The 3,062-nt window shown below is 44.2% G+C and overlaps 1 protein-coding gene across 1 annotated transcript in view; it reads right to left on the bottom strand.

Annotated features, from left to right (window-relative positions):
- The window catches only part of MAML1 (mastermind like transcriptional coactivator 1), a 36,487-nt gene extending 35,466 nt beyond the window's left edge, over nucleotides 1-1,021 (bottom strand). The window contains exon 1 of the mRNA XM_083354362.1: nucleotides 316-1,021. Within this exon, the coding sequence (XP_083210488.1) occupies nucleotides 316-729 (414 nt within the window). The 5' untranslated portion in view covers nucleotides 730-1,021. The remainder of the gene's footprint in view (nucleotides 1-315) is intronic.
- Between the last annotated feature and the right edge of the window lie 2,041 nt (nucleotides 1,022-3,062).

Consider the following 3,062-nt stretch of genomic DNA (forward strand, 5'->3'; position numbering starts at 1 on the left):
CACACCCTCAAAGGCCATTTTAAATTCTTTGCGGCAGCAAAGCGAAGAGATAATATGCCTAAGTAAAAGAAGCACAAACAGTGATTAAATTATTGTTCGCTACAGAGGCGAAGAGCAAAACCATACACACAGGAGTGTACACGCTTTCAATTTCAAAAGTTTCACAACTTTTCCAAAGTATGCTAAATATTACTGACAAACAAGAATCCGCCTAACTTCAGACTACAAATACACATTGGATTTTAAGGGAGGTGGGGCGTCTGGGAGCTAAAACAAACCCCTGCCCTGACCCAGACCCCGACAGCTGGCTCTTACCGCAATGAGGGCGCTGCTACGGCCGTGCTGTTGCTGTTCACCGCCCGCGGTGTCACCGTCCAGGCCATTGACTCCAGGCCTGTCGGAAGAAGTGGAGGTAGACGCGGAGGCCCCGGGGGCCGGAGCCGAGGAAGGCGGATGGGAAGGAGCTGTTGGAGGTGGCGCGGTGGGGGGAGGAAGGGGCGGCTGGCGGTGCTTCCCCACTCGCTTGGCCTTAGCCTGCAAGCAGCGCTGGTGAAGGGCGAAGGTCTGCTGGCGCTCCAGCTCCAGGCGCTCCGGGGACACGGCCTGGTAGCGGGACTCACAGGCGCTGTGATGTCGCCGGCAAAGCTCGATGCGCCGGCGGAGCCGCTCCATCACCGCGCTGTGCTGCGACACCACGAACTCCGCCATGGGGCAAGGGGGCAGAACCATGAGCCGCCGGCGAAAACCAGAGCACCGGAGCAGCCGGCTCTTCACTCCGCCATAGTTGGCGGCGAGGGACACCGGGCACTTCAGAGCCCAATTCTCCCTCTTCTGCCGTGACCACTACCTTTTCCAGGCGGGGGCGCCTAAATGCGGCCCGACCCGACCGAGCCCGCCTTCCCGATGCAGGCCGGGTGATTTCGATCTCCTGCCCCGATCTAGCTCAGGCACAGAGCCGCCCACACCTCCCGTTTCCCATTGTTATCCGCGCCTCAGCCGCCGCCATCTTGAAATTGTTTTACCCCTTTTCTCCCCCTCTTGGGAGCCTGCCCAGTCCAGAGCGGTTCGACTTTCCTAGGTAGTGGCGGACGTCACGACGTCACGTACACTCACTGGCGGTAGGCGTTAACGGACTGCTCAAAGAGCCAATCGGAGATGAGAACGGAAAAGAAAAAGGCAGGGAAAAGCTGGGGGAGGGGATTTCCCTTTCCGTTTCTCTCCTCCCCCCACTTCTCTACGACCTTTCCGGAAAAGTAAAGGGGCGGAGCTTTATGATTGACACAAAAATGTCCCCGTATGCAGCTTGTGCTGGGATGGCTGAAACTTATAGGCCTGCCCCTCGCATACGTATTGGGCAATAAGTGTAGCAATACATAAAAGTAAATACTGAACGGTGGTTGGGTACTCTCGTTTTACACTGAAAATATGCAAATGAGCAATAAAGGCCGAACCAAGCGTTTGAATTCTCACCAGCCTTTCCTGTAAATTAAGGAAACTGCCATTTTAAGTGGATTCTTCCATGTATTTCAGTATGCACTGATTTAAGTTTTCTTTGCCAGACTAACGGGTAGCATAGTGTAAAAGAGCAGCCTAAGTCTGTGTCTTCTTAAAACGCAATCACTCCAAAAATTATTACGGGTACTAATCAGTTTATGTAATATAGTAATGCTTTTCCCCGACAATAATAAATTAAGTGCCCCCAATTTTCAACAATCCTGGGCGTTGAGAATAGTCTTAGATTAACCGACGGGATAACATAAACAATGCTAATTGGAGAAAAACCAAAAGGTTTTCATCTCTAATCGGAAAGCACCAAAATACTAAAAACGGTTTTTTTCCCCTCTTGCTTGATGGTGCAGTTCCGCTCAGATGGCTTAAGACTTAAGTACATCAATTGACGCTGATTCAAAAACCATCCCAACACCCTCAAAAACGAGCTACCAGCAAGGAATTTGATCAGGTCAGAATGCAAACTATTCTGTATCTTTGGCGGGGCTGGGGGGGAAGAAGCAAAAGTACATTTGGAAATGTTCCAAGTTATCTGTAGATGCTGACCAGATTTTCAAATACATACTAGTGAAAGTGTCAACTTTTGAATGTATATTTATGTAACGTCTAGTTTTTCTATAATTTAGGCTTTTTAAATTGCTGGTAAATTTTAGTGCTGTTTATAGTTTAAGCATATTATTTGTGATTTTTGTTACAATATGATATTTAGTGAACATTTGTGTATTTAAACCTAAAGTTGGAAAAAGAATAAATCCATCAATTTATTGGATCAAATGAAGCAATTTATTGCCAGCAGATTGGTATGTTACCTTAAGTAAAAGTATCTTACACATTTAATATACAAACAACTTTTGAAAGGTTTAAGATCACATTCTTAGGACATTTACTAACATTTCTGCAATGAACACTATTTTATTTCATAAAAATATCCCAAATAGAATAACTTTGGCATACAAACTTGCGCCAAGCCATCCCAGCATAATTCGAAGTCATAAATACTCCAGGAAGCAGATTTATAACTAGCTAAAAAGTATGAAACATAAGAAAGACGACTCACCTTTAATCATTCCATTTCTTCTATAATTAATGGTTCGTATCTTAGTAATATGTGCTGTTTAAATCAAATCTGTCCTATGTATCAAAGTATTTTCTATGGTAGTCAATTTTCATATTGAAATTGTGCATGTTATGCTAAAACAAGGTCATAAACAGCGATATGAAATTGTGTACTTTGAACACTTCAGAAAGATTAACACATTTCATGAAGGCTCAGGTTTCTAAAAGCAAGACGCTCACTATGAAACCAATTGGGAAGTATTACCTCAATATGGTATTATTCATGCCTTTTAAATTTCCACTCTTTAACAATAGTGACTTAAAATATTCTCAGTAGGACATTTAAAACAGAATGCAGACAAATTAACCACTTTGCATTTTGGATATTGTTCAGTTTTTACACAACAGAATATTAATTCTGAAGGAAGATCTATCAACTCTTCTGTCTAGATTATGAAAGCCAACCAAAAATAATATTGCAGACTAGACAGTAGAAA

The sequence above is a fragment of the Vipera ursinii genome (genome assembly GCF_947247035.1).
Source record: "Vipera ursinii genome assembly, chromosome: 2".
Taxonomy (NCBI): Eukaryota; Metazoa; Chordata; class Lepidosauria; order Squamata; family Viperidae; genus Vipera; species Vipera ursinii.